Source organism: Silurus aristotelis, assembly GCF_946808225.1.
Source record: "Silurus aristotelis genome assembly, chromosome: 9".
In the NCBI taxonomy this organism is placed as follows: Eukaryota; Metazoa; Chordata; class Actinopteri; order Siluriformes; family Siluridae; genus Silurus; species Silurus aristotelis.
In genome coordinates, this window is record NC_139582.1 from 1512217 (window position 1) to 1529613 (window position 17397).

At 39.5% G+C, this 17397-nt stretch overlaps 1 protein-coding gene across 3 annotated transcripts in view; it reads right to left on the reverse strand.

The window, feature by feature from the left end:
* Positions 1-4052: 4052 nt before the first annotated feature.
* The window catches only part of acsf3 (acyl-CoA synthetase family member 3), a 47170-nt gene continuing 33825 nt past the window's right edge, over positions 4053-17397 (reverse strand). For all 3 annotated transcript variants that reach the window (XM_083550118.1, XM_083550119.1, XM_083550117.1), the window contains exons 8-10: positions 10185-10319; positions 9948-10059; positions 4053-4945 (exon numbers count right to left, since the gene is read on the reverse strand). In XM_083550118.1, coding sequence (XP_083406244.1) covers positions 4828-4945; positions 9948-10059; positions 10185-10319 — 365 coding nt within the window. In that variant the 3' untranslated portion in view covers positions 4053-4827. The remainder of the gene's footprint in view (positions 4946-9947; positions 10060-10184; positions 10320-17397) is intronic.

A 17397-nucleotide genomic window follows, 5' to 3' on the forward strand; every position in this document is an offset into this window, starting at 1 on the left:
GCTACAATATATCATGGCTGATCTTGCGCTCTGACCCCAGCAAAGAAGAATTCACTGTCCTGTAGCGTACCTGTGACAAGGAAAAAGCACTTTACTTACTTTACTTTATTTACAAGAACATTGTGGGTTCTGGCAAGAGGACCCGGCACTCAGTAAATGTTCTGGGTCAAACTAAAAGTGTTCAGTGGGGTTGAGAAGGTCAGGGCTCTGTGCTCTCCACTCCAAGTCTTAATGGAACTCGCTTTGGGCACAAGGTTGGACCACTGCAGTTCCAGGGAAGGGAAACTACAATGCTAGACATTCTAGACAAATGTCTCATTCCAACTTTGTAGCAACAGTTTGGGTGTAAAATGTTTACCATATACACTATAGCCACAAAAGTTTGTAGACACCTGACCGTTATATTGCTATGTGCTTCTTTTTGAACATCCCATTCCACATTTAAATTCAAGTTCCTGTTAGAATAACCTCCACTCTTCTGAGATGATGTTCTACTAGATTTTGTGAAAAACGTTCTCCCATACATTCATCCCAAAGGTGACCAATCTTCCACTCCAACCCATATCTTCATGGAGCTGGCTTTGTGCACAGGAGCATTGTCAAGCTGGAACAAGTTTGGTGCTCCTATAGCTGTCCGAGTGAAGGGAAAATCTCATCACATTCCTGAAGAGGAACCACATGACTGAAGAAGTCTGGCGTCTTGATACTTTTTAATGTTGAATTAACAAAACAAAAAAAGAGCAAACAAAAGAGTGAATAACGTATAATGGAGTTAAAAAAAGGAGAGTGTGTTTGAGCTGGAAGGCGAGTTGTCGCCTCTAAGGCACTGAGAGCTGTCACATCACACTCTCCGAGTCCGAGTCCCTCAAGCTACAGCATTTTGCTTTTACAGTTTTTCTGTGCTCTGTAATTGCATGAGTGTGTGTTCACTTTGTGTTCTGAGGCCATTCCTTCTTCTCTCTGTTCGTCCTTAACTACTGTTCCATTCCATTCCATTGCTCCTGCCTTGTCTTCACGTCACACATTCACTTCAGAAGTTCAAAGCGACGCCGATATCAACCGCACGCCGGATCACTCCGAGGCAGTCGCTTTCATGTGACATGGAACTGAAATGGAGGAACTCTACAAGGGACTGTGTGTGTGTGTGTGTGTGTGTGTGTGTGGGCTGGGGGGTGTAAGGGAGTTGAGGGGCACCTTGAACAGGAGTGTGGAGTTAAAACACTGATTGCTCAGCCAACACACTGCTGCATTAATAACACACAGCCACGTTCTCAACTCAAGCGCATGTCAACAGTCACAGCAAATCAGCTGCAGAACGCTGTTGGGTTTTGTTATATATTTTTATATTGTGTGTGTGTGTGTGTGTGTGTGTGTGTGTGTGTGTGTGTGTGTTTGTGTGTGTGTGTTGGACAAGTCCAGTATAGCACTTGCCCTTCTTTCTACAGTACCCTGGGGCCCAATAAGCGCCCATCTGCAGACAGATTCACACGCTTCAGTAGTTCAGGCAGGCGAGGAAGTGTGTGCGTGTGTATGTGTGTGTGTGTGGGTGGGTGTGTTTATGCCAAGAGTGTCTGACTGATGCTGCACACACTCCATCATCTCAGAGCCCTGGGGAATAAAACTCACTCACATGCGCACACAAATACAAACACATACAAATACTGTCATCACCGTCGAGTTGCACAACGTTCCCAAACTTTGCCCAAATGGAGAAATGGTGGTAGGTTTAGGGGTAAAGAACTGGGGAAGTCGGGGCAGGTGTTGGATGGGGCAGGTGGTGTTTAAGAAGTTTGATGGCATGTTTGGAAGGAATTTAGATTGAGATACATTGTTGTATGTACAGGATTGGAGGCAGGTGTTTGGGGGTTTGGCATGGTGGAGAAGGTAGGGGAGAGGGTTTTTGACTTCAGGAATGCCCCAGATTTCAGGTTAAAATGAACATTCGGGGTAGTTTTGAAGGTAAAGGTGTAGGGGCTTGTCACATGTACATTACAGCATAGTTTCTTTGCATATTGCGGTGATGTTAGGAAGCTGAAGAGCACAGGGTCAGTCATTATGAAGCTTCCCTGGAGCACAGAGGGTTAAGGGCTTTGCTCAAGGGCCCCAAGAGTGGCAGCTTTACGAAACTAGGGCTTGAACTCCGACCTTAACGACTGAGCTACCACCTGAGGGCAGGTTTTGTGCAGAAGATGGAGATTTGCAGGCATACATGTTTGCAGGTGCAGCTCTGGTGCAGATCTGATGATAGGTATGGTGAGAAGCCAAGGGTTATAAATTGGTCTGGAAGCAGGATGGTGTACAACTTTGTGGATAGATGAAGGGTGAAATGCAGGTTCTGGAAGTCACATGGAAGTTCAAAACTAAGTTTAGGGGACGGAGTGAAGTTTATGGACAAGTGGAGGTTCTCAGGAACGACTACCTGCCTGCCCAAACTTGCCGAGAAGCTTCCATGCCTCAGCACACCTAGGCATTTTACACCACACAGAAATCGATAGTCCTAGTCTCTTAATCAGCTCTCTGGTGACTGCAGCCAGGAGAAAGAGACACACAGAAATAGGAAGAGAAAAAAAACAAACCACTGTATGCTTCACTGTCTTCTGTATGCCTGCTTTCTCCTCTTAATCTGTCTGTCCCTGACTTCATCTTACAAGTGCCACTTCATGTCTCTGGTGCCATACTGGGCTGCCAATCGTCTCATCATCTACAAGCTGAGGTGACTTATTACAACCCGAAGCGTAACACTGTACGGTCCAAGAGAACGAAACTCGAGAGCTTTTACAGTCAACAGGATTCTACAAAATGATACACCAACCCACAATTTTATTGCGATATTGACTTTTCATTTTATTGTAGGTAACAAGCCTAACCTTCATTTCATCCAGTTTAAGGATGAAGTTAGGCCTTTTTAAGTAAGAAAATGAAGGTTCCTCATGGGAGCGTAAAATCTTTAGGCAATGTCAGAATGGACAATCGCGCGCGCGCGCGCACACGCACACGCACACACACACACACACACACACACACACACACACACACAAATCTGACCTGAAAAACAAACCCTACAGGCTGCTTGTACATCTCAAGGGAAAGACAAACACTGAACTGAAGTTGTTGTTTTTTTTTCTCGAAAAGGCCCTGGAGATGTCCAGAACAGCCGTGTCCTTCAGTGGACAGTGCAAAAGTACACAGTGGTGGATTAAGTACACAAAACATGTAGTTGAGTTACAGAAAAGATCCACTTGGTAAATATATTTCCAATAAAATTGTCCCTTTAAACAAATGTACTTAAGTATCCAAAGTAGTGATTTATACTATAATGTTCCTATTATCATTTTTATCACAAGACTCTTCACTTAATAAACTCAGTTTCTGTGTAAAGACTCGAATGTGACTCTCAGCACACTGATCTATTAATAGAATGATATTAATGACTCAAACACTGATTGATTATTATAATGATCATGAATGATCATTATATTATAATATTATAATGATCACTTCTTTTCTACTATTTAAAAAAAATCATGTAAATGAGGTGAGAATGAGTGTGTGGTGGTGAGTTCGAGTCTGGAGTTTCTTCATCATTTATTCCTCTCTAAATGTTCTGCTTGATGTTGAACTGATGCTGAACTGTATGTTGGTGATCAGTAGATACAAGCGGCGATCAGAACACGTGTAAAACAGAGCGTGCGCTCGATCCTGATTGGTGACTCGCTGCGTGTTTCACCAGTTACGCTTTTATCCTCATTAATAAAAAGAACGACTGATTTCACTAAATGTAGTAAAAAGTCAAATATTTGTAGTGACGTTACAGTAAAAATCTCCCCAAATGGAAACACTTCAGTAAAATACAGATATGAATTATGTTTACTTTGTTACTGTCCACCAGTGCATAATTAAAGCTATAAACCCTCATCTTTAATATAAATATATCCATCAAAATGATTTATATAAAATCTCTCCGGCTTTTCCTGACATTAACTTTGTTTTTGATGATCAGATGAATGATGGACAGATGGGGATGCTTTAAGTAGTCCTTTAAACTCGTGTACAGTTTTGTTGTCTTTTATTGAACAATTTATTCCTGAACACACCTAAAACACAGATTATAGATCGACCATGTGTTACATCTATACAGATCTTCATTCTATATTGTATAATAAATAAAAACATTTAAAAATCTTCCAATAATCTTCACATTATTTTACTTTTAAACTCAATATAACCATTACTGTGCAAAACCTCTCCTTTTTTCATATCGAGCATATAAAAAACATATTTGCTTTCCTGGAACACGGCATCTTTCAGGTCACTCACAGTTTTCCCGAGCGCAGCAAAGCATTCTGGGATGGTGAACACATGAAGACAAATATGGAATTGTTTGTTATGTTGTTGATCCACGTTTGTGATTTTCCTTTAAGTCTATTATAAACCTATTGACAATATCACAATAATTACCGAACAAAGCATTTCAGGAACCCCCGCACATGACCACACACACACACACACACACACACACACACACACACACACACACACACACACACACACACACACACACACACACACACACAATGAAATGACTCTTTTTTTTTACCCAAAATAAATGTATCCTGAATGAAGCCGAGGTGACGTGAGCACGTGAACACTGTTCCCTCTGATCATCAGAGATAAAGGTAAACGTGGAGATTCACTCCAGTCTGCTGGTGGTGTTCTTCATGAACAGATTATTAGACTTCATTAGCCAGACCAGGTTTCACTGTTCAATACAAACCCTCAGCACTGACCCCAAAGAAAAGGAGGAGAAAAGAGGAGTGGAGAAGACTGTCAGTGGGGAAAGAACTGACGAAGGAGGTCTTTCTTATTCACTTTCCCCATCTGGTTCCTTGGCATGTCCTCTACCACAATCAGCCCGGTTGGGATGGTGTACGGGGCCATGTGCTCTCTAAAGGATAAAAAAAAAAAAATCAAATAAAAAAAATTGCAAAACTCGTTATAGTAACTATAATAACAAATTAATAAATAAACAGACAGGCAGACAGACAGACAAAAATACAGACAGACAGGCAAACAGAGAAACAAAAAGGCAGACAGACAAAAAAGAGGCAAACAGACAGGTCGACAGCCAGAAAAATGGGTAAGTCTGTCGTGCAAGACAGACAGACAGACAGACAGACAGACAGACAGACAGACAGACAGACAGACAGACAGACAGACAGACAGGAAAAAACATCAAACAAGCAAACAGACAGAGGCTGATATATAGAAAGACAAACAGACAAAGATAGACAGACTGATAGACAGAAAGGCAGACAGAGAGACAGACAGACAGCTAGGCAGACAGACAGACAGGCCGATCGATAGACAGACAGACAGCCAGACAGACAGACCAATAGACAGGCCGATAGACAGACAGACAGACATCAGTGTAGGTGAACAGCAGCTTATCTGCCTAAAACGGATGTGAAAGTGTGTATTTTCAGCTCATCCTCTGTATCTTTACACGCAGCTTTTTTTGCGTGCTGAGTTTCAGATCGCTTCCAGACACGTACAATTCAATTAATTCAATAAACAATAAAATTTGCATGAAAAGAAAATAACAAAAAAATACTAATAAAATCCCCCGAGCTGAACGCCAGTTAATTAAATGTGTAGACTTTGTGGAGGCATGAAACATTGTTATGGAAAGTCCTCGGGTTTCGAGTTTCTCTTTTTTTAAACATCTTATCCTAAGCTGCTCGTCTGCTCTCCACACACACACACACACACACACACACACACACACACACACACACACACACACACACACACACACACACACACAATCAATTTACCTTTCACACCTTACTCTCGCTGTGTGCTTTCTTCTTCTTAAGTTGTTTGTGTGTGTGTTTGCTTGTATTTATGTGTGACTCTGTTCATATACATGTGTGTATGTGTGTGTGTGTGTGTGTGTGTGTGTGTGTGTGTGTGTGTGTGTGTGTGTGTGTGTGTGTGTATACGGGTCTGCTCGTATATATACAGTACAGACCAAAAGTTTGGACACACCTTCTCATTTAAAGAGTTTTCTTTATTTTCATGACTATGAAAATTGTAGATTCACACTGAAGGCATCAAAACTATGAATGAACACATGTGGAATTATATATGGAATTATATACATAACAAAAAAGTGTGAAACAACTGAAAAATGTCATATTGTAGGTTCTTCAAAGTAGCCACCTTTTGCTTTGATTACTGCTTTGCACACTCTTGATATTCTCTTGATGAGCTTCAAGAGGTAGTCACCTGAAATGGTCTTCCAACAGTCTTGAAGGAGTTCCCCGAGAGATGCTTGGCACTTGTTGGCCCTTTTGCCTTCACTCTGCGCTCCAGCTCACCCCTAAACCATCTCGATTGGGTTCAGGTCCGGTGACTGTGGAGGCCAGGTCATCTGGTGCAGCACCCCATCACTCTCCTTCTTGGTCAAATAGCCCTTGATGCCTACAGTGTGACTCTACAATTTACATAGTCATGAAAATAAAGAAAACTCTTTGAATGAGAAGGTGTGTCCAAACTTTTGGTCTGTACTGTACGTGTGTGTGTGTGTGTGTATACGCGTCTGCTCGTATACCTACGTGTGTGTGTTGTGTGTGTGTGTGTGTGTGTGTGTGTGTGTGTGTGTGTGTGTGTGTGTTGGGGGCTCATCATATCTTGTTTCTCTGTTAAAAATACCATATAAAAACTGACAACTATAAGAAATGACAGCTGGTGCTGGGGCACTGAGGAAAGTGCATTGTGTGTGTTCATGTGGGCAAAGAAAGAAAACAATAAAATAAAATGTATAATGCAGTTTTTTATGTGTAAATCACTCACATGGACTGTGTGTGTGTGTGTAAAAGCATCTGCACACCAGCTTTGTTACAATAATGAAGACATTTCAAGCAGATGTTGGAAAGTGACTTTTAGCAACTACAAAATAAATGTACAGTATGTTGTATGTGTGTGTGTGTGTGTGTGTGTGTGTGTGTGTGTGTGTCTGTGTGTGGGCTAGGGGTGTTGTGAGAAAGGGTGGAATGAAAATCATCCAGATGTGTATTAGAAACAAACTCTCACTGTATCTCAGTGTGTCTCTGTGTGTTTGTATCTCAGTATATCTCACTGAGACTTAGTGTATGTCAGTGCGTCTCATTGTGTCTGTATCAGTGTCTCAGTGCATCTTAGTGTATCTCAGTGTGTCTCACTGTATCTCAGTTTCTCTAGGTGTATCTGAATTTACCTTAATGTATTTCACTGTCTAGATACTGTGTATCTTGTATCTGAGTGCATCTCACTGAATCTCAGTACATGTATCTCATGTCTCATGGTATCTCTCTGTATCGCCCTGAGTCTCACACTGAATTGTGATCAAATTTATGTCTACTGAATGTCTCGTTTTTAGCTCCATAAACTGGTTGTATGGAGCTGCAGAAACCCAGAAAGCAGTAAGAGAAGCTCACTGAGGTAGGTGTGTGTGTGTGTGTGTGTGTGTGTGTGTGTGTGTGTGTGTGTGTGTGTGTGATGCAGTTCCTCAGGCTATGCTGGAAGGAGCAAGGACAGGTCAACACCACAGCTTCTCAAACGTATACACACAAGCAAACAACAAGTGTATATATATACACACACACACACACACACACACACACACACACACACACACACACACACACACACACAGAACCGACAAACTGCAGCCATGGCCTGCACTGTACAGGGCTGCTTGGAAATTCGAATGCCAGAATGATAAATGATGCATAGAGAGAGAGAGAGAGAGAGAGAGAGAGAGAGAGAGAGAGAGAGAGAGAGAGAGAGAGAGAGAGAGAGAGAGAGAGAGAGAAAGTGAAAGAAAGAAGGAGATACAAGAGATAGAGGAAGAAATATGTATACATACATATAATACATAATATATAAATACATATAAAAATAAAATATATTAAAGAGAGTGAAAGAGAAATAAAAAGAAAGGAATAAAGAGGGCGATAGAAAATATAGAGGAAATAAATATATATTTTTATTCTCTATCTATCTATCTATCTATCTATCTATCTATCTATCTATCTATCTATCTATCTATCTATCTATCTACATTATGTATATAAATAAGATATGAAATCTATATATATGTATAGTGTTTTAATGTTTTAAAGTAATTATGGTGTTTTAAATTACGTAAATCATCAGGACACCAAACGGAACCGTTGTTTCCACACGGACGGTTTTAATTGCCGGATCTGTGCATCATGGCGGATTTTGGTGCTCAATTTTGGTCTCGGCGCAGCAGTAAAACAAATGTTTAGCAATTAAAAACAATTTTTCAGTAGTTTATAAAAAAAATTTTATAACTGGGTAAAAAAAAGGACGTCGTGAATAAACGTGTGGTACGTTTGTCGGCTTATATTTATTTATTTATATTTTAATAAAAAGGTCAAACAGAAATGCAAACTGCATTAATCTCCCTAATATATATATATATATATATATATACAAAAATCATATGGTATTGGTAAAAACAGAAGTTACAAAAAAAAAAAAAAAAAAAATAGAAAAGAAAGAAAAAAGGGGAGAAAGAGCCGGGGGGAAAAGTCAGGCCTCGCTACGTGATGAAATGATGGACTCTATATGAAGAATATCTCCAGTGTCTCCTGCCCTATGCAGGGTTTGTGAGCAGAGAGCCATTTTGGTTGCATCTCTTTATTCATGGCTGGCCGACTCCACCAGCACACAGCTGCTCAGATACACACGAGGAGCTGCGGATGTGTGTGAGGAAAAAAAGTGTACTCGCTCAAAAAGCTGTGTTCTTGAACATCCACATCGATTTGGCAGTGGCCCGGAGGGACCGTCAGCCTGCTGCATGATTCAACACGTTCCACACACTGACGCAAGCTTGCGCACCTCAGCACACACACACACACACACACTCACAACTCCAAACACACTCCGCACGCTGTTTTAACTCGGCGCTGTTATACGTTGAAATAAACACATTTCATCATGGCCGTGTTTCATCAGCTGACAGATTGAGATTGAGTATTTGGAGCATGAGAAAGAAAAGTTAACAAATGCCTACAAGAACTTCTCAAGAAGAAGAACTTGTGTGCTATAATACTGAAGATCAGAGGTGAAGGTACTCAGATAAACTGTGTCACAGCAAACCCTCAGATAACTTCAGACTGAATCTGGAACTAAATCTCCTTCGCTCATAATGCAGAATCTTCTATTAGGAGAACTTTAGGAGAACTTCTATCAGCAGATCACTCAGGTGCTTGTTCATTCTAATCATCATCTCAACTGCATTTTGCCCCTGGCAGCTTTGAATGCCAAGTTGCCCAAATTAACTGATCCAGAATTCAGCAGAGCTCCCAATGCATTCCCACTTAAAGTAATATCAATTATATATATATATATTGCAGTGGGGTGAAAACATTACCAAAAAAACAGCAGACTTGAGGTGAAATAAAGTGGAATGTTAGTGCAATATGGATTTGACCAGTAGATGGTGCTAGTTCAGCTACTGAATTATTATAATAGTTACGTACAATGTTTTGTTACTCAGTCATGGCAGATAAACATCACTCTGGATAAAGATCTTCACAGAGTATTGATACAAGCATCTCTTCTTCTTTGAGAGTTTTTCTTTTCATCTTATTTTAATTATTACATTGTTTGGAGATTGAATCTCGTGAGTTTGAATCCTGAGCAAAATCGGCTCTAATCTCCTCCAAGTGAAAGAAAATCTAGAAAGAATGCAGAAGAGGGCCTGAGCAGCAACTCAAACTGATGTATCGTGTAGCTTCATGTGACCAGGAGAAAGCACATACTAGACTTCTTACTCACGGGTTTGGGACGGGTGTATAGTAGGGAAGTGAGATGAATAAGAAAGATGATGTTAGTTTATAAACTTTGGAAGATGTGGTTCAGTAAGTAGTTACCTGGCCCAGGCTTTCAGCTCAGAAAGATCAATCATCTTCCCATCCTTCATCTGCACAACAGCTACAACCTTCTGCCCCCAGGTGGAGTCCGGTGCCCCGATTACAGCCACATCTAACCAACAGAAAGAACCAGCTTGAACACCTTCATTAATTCTGTCATTAACTTCTTTATATACTTTGCTGTTTATTTTGTTTATGGTTCCATCACGTTGCGGCTATTTTTCCAAAGTCTCGTACCGTCGATGTCAGGGTGAGCCAGCAGGTGGCGCTCCACATCCAGAGCACTGATCTTGTAGCCTCCGCTCTTTATGATGTCTACAGAAGTTCGTCCCATGATCCAGTAGACCCCGTCTTTGTAGATCGCAGTGTCTCCTGAAACGAAACAATACTTTTTATTAACATCGTCCAGGATACACGCAAAACACAAGCTACAGGAACTGGATGATACTAATACAATACTACTACTGCCAATAAAACCAGTACTATTTCTACCACCAATACTACTACTGCCAATAAAACCAGTACTATCTCTACCACCAATACTAATACTGCCAATAAAACCAGTACTATATCTACCACCAATACTAATACTGCCAATAAAACCAGTACTATATCTACCACCAATACTAATATTGCCAATAAAACCAGTACTATCTCTACCACCAATACAAATACTGCCAATAAAACCAGTACTATCTCTACCACCAATACTAATACTGCCAATAAAACCAGTACTATCTCTACCACCAATACTAATATTGCCAATAAAACCAGTACTATCTCTACCACCAATACAAATACTGCCAATAAAACCAGTACTATCTCTACCGCCAATACAAATACTGCCAATAAAACCAGTACTATCTCTACCACCAATACAAATACTGCCAATATAACCAGTACTATCTCTACCACCAATACTAATACTGCCAATAAAACCAGTACTATCTCTACCACCAATACTAATACTGCCAATAAAACCAGTACTATCTCTACCACCAATACTAATACGGCCAATAAAACCAGTACTATCTCTACCACCAATACTCATATTGCCAATATAACCAGTACTATCTCTACCACCAATACTAATACTGCCAATAAAACCAGTACTATCTCTACCACCAATACTAATATTGCCAATAAAACCAGTACTATCTCTACCACCAATACAAATACTGCCAATAAAACCAGTACTATCTCTACCACCAATACAAATACTGCCAATAAAACCAGTACTATCTCTACCACCAATACTAATACTGCCAATAAAACCAGTACTATCTCTACCACCAATACTAATATTGCCAATAAAACCAGTACTATATCTACCACCAATACTAATACTGCTAATATAACCAGTACTATCTCTACCACCAATACAAATACTGCCAATAAAACCAGTACTATCTCTACCACCAATACTAATACTGCCAATAAAACCAGTACTATCTCTACCACCAATACTAATATTGCCAATAAAACCAGTACTATCTCTACCACCAATACAAATACTGCCAATATAACCAGTACTATCTCTACCACCAATACTAATATTGCCAATAAAACCAGTACTATCTCTACCACCAATACAAATACTGCCAATAAAACCAGTACTATCTCTACCGCCAATACAAATACTGCCAATAAAACCAGTACTATCTCTACCACCAATACAAATACTGCCAATAAAACCAGTACTATCTCTACCACCAATACTAATACTGCCAATAAAACCAGTACTATCTCTACCACCAATACTAATACTGCCAATAAAACCAGTACTATCCCTACCGCCAATACAAATACTGCCAATAAAACCAGTACTATCTCTACTACCAATACTAATACTGCCAATAAAACCAGTACTATCTCTACCGCCAATACAAATACTGCCAATAAAACCAGTACTATCTCTACCACCAATACTAATACTGCCAATAAAACCAGTACTATCTCTACCACCAATACTAATACTGCCAATAAAACCAGTACTATCTCTACCACCAATACTAATATTGCCAATAAAACCAGTACTATCTCTACCACCAATACAAATACTGCCAATATAACCAGTACTATCTCTACCACCAATACTAATACTGCCAATAAAACCAGTACTATCTCTACCACCAATACTAATATTGCCAATAAAACCAGTACTATCTCTACCACCAATACTAATACTGCCAATAAAACCAGTACTATCTCTAACACCAATACTAATACTGCCAATAAAACCAGTACTATCTCTACCACCAATACTAATACTGCCAATAAAACCAGTACTATCTCTACTACCAATACTAATACTGCCAATAAAACCAGTACTATCTCTACCGCCAATACAAATACTGCCAATAAAACCAGTACTATCTCTACCGCCAATACAAATACTGCCAATAAAACCAGTACTATCTCTACCACCAATACTAATACTGCCAATAAAACCAGTACTATCTCTACCACCAATACTAATATTGCCAATAAAACCAGTACTATCTCTACCACCAATACTAATACTGCCAATAAAACCAGTACTATCTCTAACACCAATACTAATACTGCCAATAAAACCAGTACTATCTCTACCACCAATACTAATACTGCCAATAAAACCAGTACTATCTCTACTACCAATACTAATACTGCCAATAAAACCAGTACTATCTCTACCGCCAATACAAATACTGCCAATAAAACCAGTACTATCTCTACCGCCAATACAAATACTGCCAATAAAACCAGTACTATCTCTACCACCAATACTAATACTGCCAATAAAACCAGTACTATCTCTACCACCAATACTAATACTGCCAATAAAACCAGTACTATCTCTACCACCAATACTAATACTGCCAATATAACCAGTACTATCTCTACCACCAATACTAATATTGCCAATAAAACCAGTACTATCTCTACCACCAATACTAATACTGCCAATAAAACCAGTACTATCTCTACCACCAATACTAATATTGCCAATAAAACCAGTACTATCTCTACCGCCAATACAAATACTGCCAATAAAACCAGTACTATCTCTACCACCAATACTAATATTGCCAATAAAACCAGTACTATCTCTACCACCAATACTACGACTACTACTACCAATACTACTACTATAATTAATACCAATAGTACTACTACTGCTAATACTACGAGTACAATAATATCAGTAATACTACTCCAAGTACCACTATTAATACTAATACTATTTCTACAAATACTAGTAACATTAACACCAATACTACTACTTCTAGTACCTACTTTTATTACTAATACTACCAACACTACTACTACAACAGCAAACACAACTACCCATACTACTAAAATAATAAATACTAGTACTACCAATACTACTTGCACTACTATTATAATTAATACAAATAAAACTACTACTACCAATGTGACTAGTACAATAATTAATACCAGTACTACTACAAATACTAGAACCACTACCACTAATATTACTACAACAATAATTAAAACCACTACTACTGCAGTACCACTACAACCAAAACTATCGAGTATTACTATGAATACTAGTAACATTACCACTAATACTACTACAATACTACTAATTCTACTACCACAAGTAATACCACAACTACTATCACCAATACCAGTACTACTACTAACACTAATGTTAATAACACAACTACTACCACCAGTACTAATACCTACTACTATTACCAATTTTACCATTAATACTACTACCAATACTATTAGTACCACTAATACTAGTAACACTACTAATACTAGTTACACCACTAATACTATTACTACCACGAAGAAGTTTAAATAAAATACCAGGATGTACAAGTGTGTCAATAAAACATTACATTACAGTAATTACATTACAGCTGAAATATGTGACTATAGATCATGATATTGATACACACACACACACACACACACACACACACACACACACACACACACACACACACACACACACACACACACACACACACAATGTATTAATCAATCAAAGTCATTTTGAGAAATCGTCTTTTTAATCACAGTACCAATCCAATACTTCTGAAGCAGACAAAACGTCAATATGCACACACCCACACCTACGTAACACACACACACACACACACACACACACACACACACACACACACACACACACACACACACACACACACACCCACCCAATACTTCTATAGAGATCAATATGAAGGAAATCCTTTTGAGGTGACTTTAATGAGATCTGTAGAAAATCCTGAACCAGTCGAGATCATACAGAGCTGGTCAGCTGGAAACTCCTTAATTATTCTCTCTCACACACACACACACACACACACACACACACACACACACACACACACACACACACACACACACCATTGTAAGGTTGGTTATTAAAAAAAAAAAAAAAAAAGAGGAACTCAGGCAGCAGAAAACCCATCACACACTAACGAAAGAAAGTGTAACACCTATTTCCTCTCTTTTCACAGTACAGAGGATTGCTCTGTGTGCGTGTGTGTGTGTGTGTGTGTGTGTGTGTGTGTGTGTGTGTGTGTGTGTGTGTATATGTGTGTGTGTGTGTGTGTGTGTGTGTGTGTGTGTGTGTGTGTGTGTGTGTGTGTGTGTGTGTGTGGGAAAGAGAAAGAATGATATGAGACTTAAAACATGAGACACGAAACCTCTCTACCTAAACTCTATATCACAATCAATTCTGTTTACTATCTGAATGAAATATGTAAAGCTTCTGCTCCACAAACCTCTAGGATCAAGACTGGGGAAACCTGGTGACTAAGACCCAAGAAACTTAGGATCCGTCTGGATCCAGAGAAATGATATTGTTTTACATACAGTACACACCCCATCGAAATCACCTTACTATAATAATAATAATAAAAAAAAAAAGGTCAAGAAACTCCACGTAAAAAATGTTTAGGCTAAGAGGAAGTCTAGAACAGGTCCAGAGCCTGATAGAAAAGAAAAGAAAAGAAAGATGCTTTATTCTTGTGACATGTTCATTACAGAACAGTCAAATTCTTTCTTCGCATTTCCCAATTATGTTAGGAAGCTAGGAGCGGACCGCTGGCATGGCAGCGCCCCCTGGAGCAAGCTATCATCTTTAGGGCCCATGTCTTATAAAAAACTTTCTTTTCGGCTTCTCCCGTTAGGGGTCGCCACAGCGGATCCTCCGCACGTTTGATTTGGCACGTTTTACGCTGGATGCCCTTCCTAACGCAACCCTCCCCAATTTATCCGGGCTTGGGACCGGCACTTAGAGTGGCTGGGGATGGTTCCCTGACCGGGAATCGAACCCGGGTCGCAGCGGTGAGAGCGCTGCGTCTTAACCACTAGACCACCAGGGGACCTAGGGCCCATGTCTTATAATAGGTATTAAATATTAAAGGTACATGGTGGTATCCAAAAGTTATGAGAGCTCTGTTTAGAAAGTAAAGAAGCCATTTTACATTTACAGAATTTAGCAGATGCTCTTATCCAGATCGACCTACAACTATCTCATTTTCAAAACTCGGGATTTGAGGAACAGATGACATTTGAAGAACAGCCTACAGAAAATTCTGCATTCGCATATTAATTATGCAAATATAATAATCAAATCTGTGCTGAAAAAAAAAAATGAAGAATTGCTGGTAAATTTACACCAAGAACAATTTTAAAAAGGAAACCGCCCGGACTGAAATCGCTCCAGAAACATAATATAGATTTTTGCATTTGTTTCTACTTTAATCTGAAACTGAAATCCTGGTAAGAAAAGGGCACACAAAGGCTGATGAGGGGACTCACATGGGGACAGAGCAATGAAGAAAGTAAAGAGAGGGAAAGGAAGAAGGATGAAAGGATGCAGGAGTAAAGGAAAGAAAGGGATGGAGTGATAGAGAGGTGCTGGAGATCATGATCATTATAAGCAGCAGGCTCCAGCTATAGTGGAGTGTGAGTATGTGTGTTGTGTGTGTTGTGTGTGTGTGTGTGTGTGTGTGTGTGTGTGTGTGTGTGTGTGTGAGAACTTTGGAAAATCAGACCTGCCCCCTATGGGTGTCCACTTCAAACAGCGAAAAAAATAATTATGTTCTGGAATATCAGATTTTCCGAAGGATATCAGGCTTTGACTTTGATTTCATTGGACACACCCGATGAGACACTGGGTGTTGGAGGAGCTCACATATATCTCACTGAGCAGCTATGTGGTTAAGGGTTTGTGCTATGATACATAATTAATGATTCATTGTATGTATACTATATGAATGTGTCCCGAGGCCACGCCTATTAAACTGTGATTGACAGGCCGATAGGCCACGCCTTCTTATCTCTCTCAGCTGGTGGCCTTTTTCCCAGCTATGGTTTTTCAGTCCATGAGTGTAAATCATGTGACTCTGTAACACGGTAGTGGCGTTTCAGAGTTTTACCTGTGTGGCATCGACCACGGGCAACGTAGGGGTGTAAGAAAATATCGATACACACGAGTATGACGATATTTTGTTTGCCGATACTGTATCGATTCTCAAAAACTCAATATCTATATTTAGACTGCGAGACAGATAGCCGTCTTCTTATCTCTGAACTTAAACAGCGACAGGACGTACTAGCATAAGGGCACAGCGCTAACGTTAGCGTTATTATCCACCTGTTTCCTAGCGGCGCTGCTGTAAAAAAAAAAAAACGATTACGGGTATCACCGTAATTTTTTTTTTAGATTTTTTTTTAGATTTTTTTTTAGATTTTTTGATGTAAAACAATAGTTAGTGCTCAGATCATGCATCGTGTACTAACCAAATACTACTAATAATATTAATAATACAATTTATCATCATTAATCCCACTTCATATTAGTCTTATACGTTTAAAAATGTTGAAATTAACATGTACAATGAGAAACACAAACACTTGGTACTGAGGAGTGATACGGGGAATAGCTGGCACAGGTTTCATGGTATGAGTGGGTGAAGGGCGTTCGGGTTTGCAGGGTCGTTTTAGATGTCAAGATTTCGATGGCATCGTCAGTCAACGAAAACGTAGCTTTTTGAAAACGGTCTCTCAAATTGGATAAAACGGCGTTTTGTGTGTCGCAGTGTGGACTGTGCAAACCATGACGCATTTTTAGTCATTGCCGTGACGTTTTTTTAAGGGCCAGGAAATAATAATTAAAAAAACGGCAGGCAGAAATGGCGCAGGTCGAAACGTGTTAATTTTGGACACGTGCAATACAGGGACGTGAGCGTTTTCAGACGAAAAACATTTTCTAATTAATCTGGATTTGTGCGTGTTCTGGTTTAAAAAAACAAAAAAAAACAAAATAATAATATATATATATTTGCCGAGGTTTGCATATGGTGGTGTTCATTAAAATTACATTTTAATCCTAAAACATGAAAGAGATCTCAGTATCGCAACATATCGTATCGTGAACCCTGTATTTCTTCCCCTCCTTTATATTGCTCCATCTCTTTTT